The 1,455-nt window shown below is 36.0% G+C and overlaps 1 protein-coding gene across 1 annotated transcript; it reads right to left on the bottom strand.

The window, feature by feature from the left end:
* Positions 1-258: 258 nt before the first annotated feature.
* On the bottom strand, positions 259-577 carry LOC112063958 (small nuclear ribonucleoprotein G-like). The gene has a single exon (XM_055086820.1). The coding sequence runs from the start codon at positions 564-566 to the stop codon at positions 336-338; it is 231 nt and encodes a 76-aa protein (XP_054942795.1). The 5' UTR covers positions 567-577; the 3' UTR covers positions 259-335.
* Between the last annotated feature and the right edge of the window lie 878 nt (positions 578-1,455).

Below are 1,455 nucleotides of genomic sequence, written 5' to 3'. Positions count from 1 at the left end.
ACACAATCCAACCTTGGCAAAATAATACATGTCTCTATGTAACACGTTGCAACTCATTTGGTAAACTTCCTTAAAGTTGAACTTTTTGAACTTCCGTGATACCTCTTTCAGATGGCAAACTATTTCCTCTATTTTTAATCTAGGTTCTTTGAACTACATGTGTCCTTGATTTTCAAGGTATCGACAGAAATTCTTCTTTTTTTTTGACTATTACAGAAATTTACGTAACAAAAAAGTTCAGTAAGAAAATGTACACGACCCAATTTTCATCGTAGTAAAATGTGGAGAGGGGTCACGTGGAAGCAGTTGATTTCTCTGGTGAAGACAGCCATTGTTCATACTCCTTCCAAGGCTTCTAACATGATGATACTATTTCCTTGTATTACCACCATTCCAATATTGTTCTGTTGCCCACTAGTTGCCATCTCCACACATTCATCTATCACAAGATTCATAAAGGGCTCAAATCCCCTCAATATTCCTTGGACATGTCTGACACCATTTAATTTTAATGATAACTTCTTGTCCATAAATTTATTCAAATCGGGAGGGTGAGCTTTGCTCATGATGTCTACTCGACGAGCTCAAAGATGCCTCCAAAAGGAATTCTAATTGTCCCTCATGCTCCAGCAGTTAGAGCAATTCTTTACTAAAAGTAGAAAAAAAAAATGTTTTCTTTATCCCTGGCCGAGGTAATGGATACAAATAAAATGTGATATATAGTTCTATTATAACTAAGAAAATGTGGTATATTAAATAACTTGTGTTTAGTTGTTACAGTAAGATAAATTTCCATAAAATTACAGTGGAAATGCTTACACAATTAAAAATTGTCAGAAGCATCAGCTCTTACATTTTCAGTCCAAATTGAAAGTCAGTATAAAAGAAATCACATTGGGTCTCCTCCTCTCTGCTACAAAATCCTATTAGAAAAATTAAGAGGTCCCAGTCTTAATAATTGTTTCCAATCTGCGTGTGTGTGTGTGTGTATGTGTGTGTGTGTGTGTGTCTGCCTTCATATTTTTGACCTGAAATAAATAGATTGCTAGATATTTCTCCAACAAAGACAGGTCTATTCTCAGCAGAGAATTGCAATTCAGACTTTGCAACCATAGTGTGCAACTTCTGCACAACAAGGGAAGGAGAACAATTTTATAAAGAAGAAAAGGAAGTTGGGAGGGCTACTGCAGAGTCCATGGCTTTTCATTGACTGAGTCCTTGCCAGGAAAGAAGAGGAGTCTTTCTCCTGTTGGGCTCTGCTGTCTTAGGGTATGAGAGCAACCCCTTTCAGGACTCCCAGCTCTATTTAATTGAGATTTCTGTTTAATTTTTTACAATGTACTAGAATATGCACTAGGGAACAGGATGGTTGTGAATTTTATAGTCTGTATGTGTGTTCTAGTATAAAAAAAACTAAATGTGAACAAGGGATAAGAAAATAATTTATGCATCTGG

The sequence above is a fragment of the Physeter macrocephalus genome, chromosome 1, assembly GCF_002837175.3.
Source record: "Physeter macrocephalus isolate SW-GA chromosome 1, ASM283717v5, whole genome shotgun sequence".
NCBI classification, from domain to species: Eukaryota; Metazoa; Chordata; class Mammalia; order Artiodactyla; family Physeteridae; genus Physeter; species Physeter macrocephalus.
The sequence above is the reverse complement of the archived record's forward strand: the minus strand, read 5'-3'. Positions and strand labels throughout refer to the sequence as shown.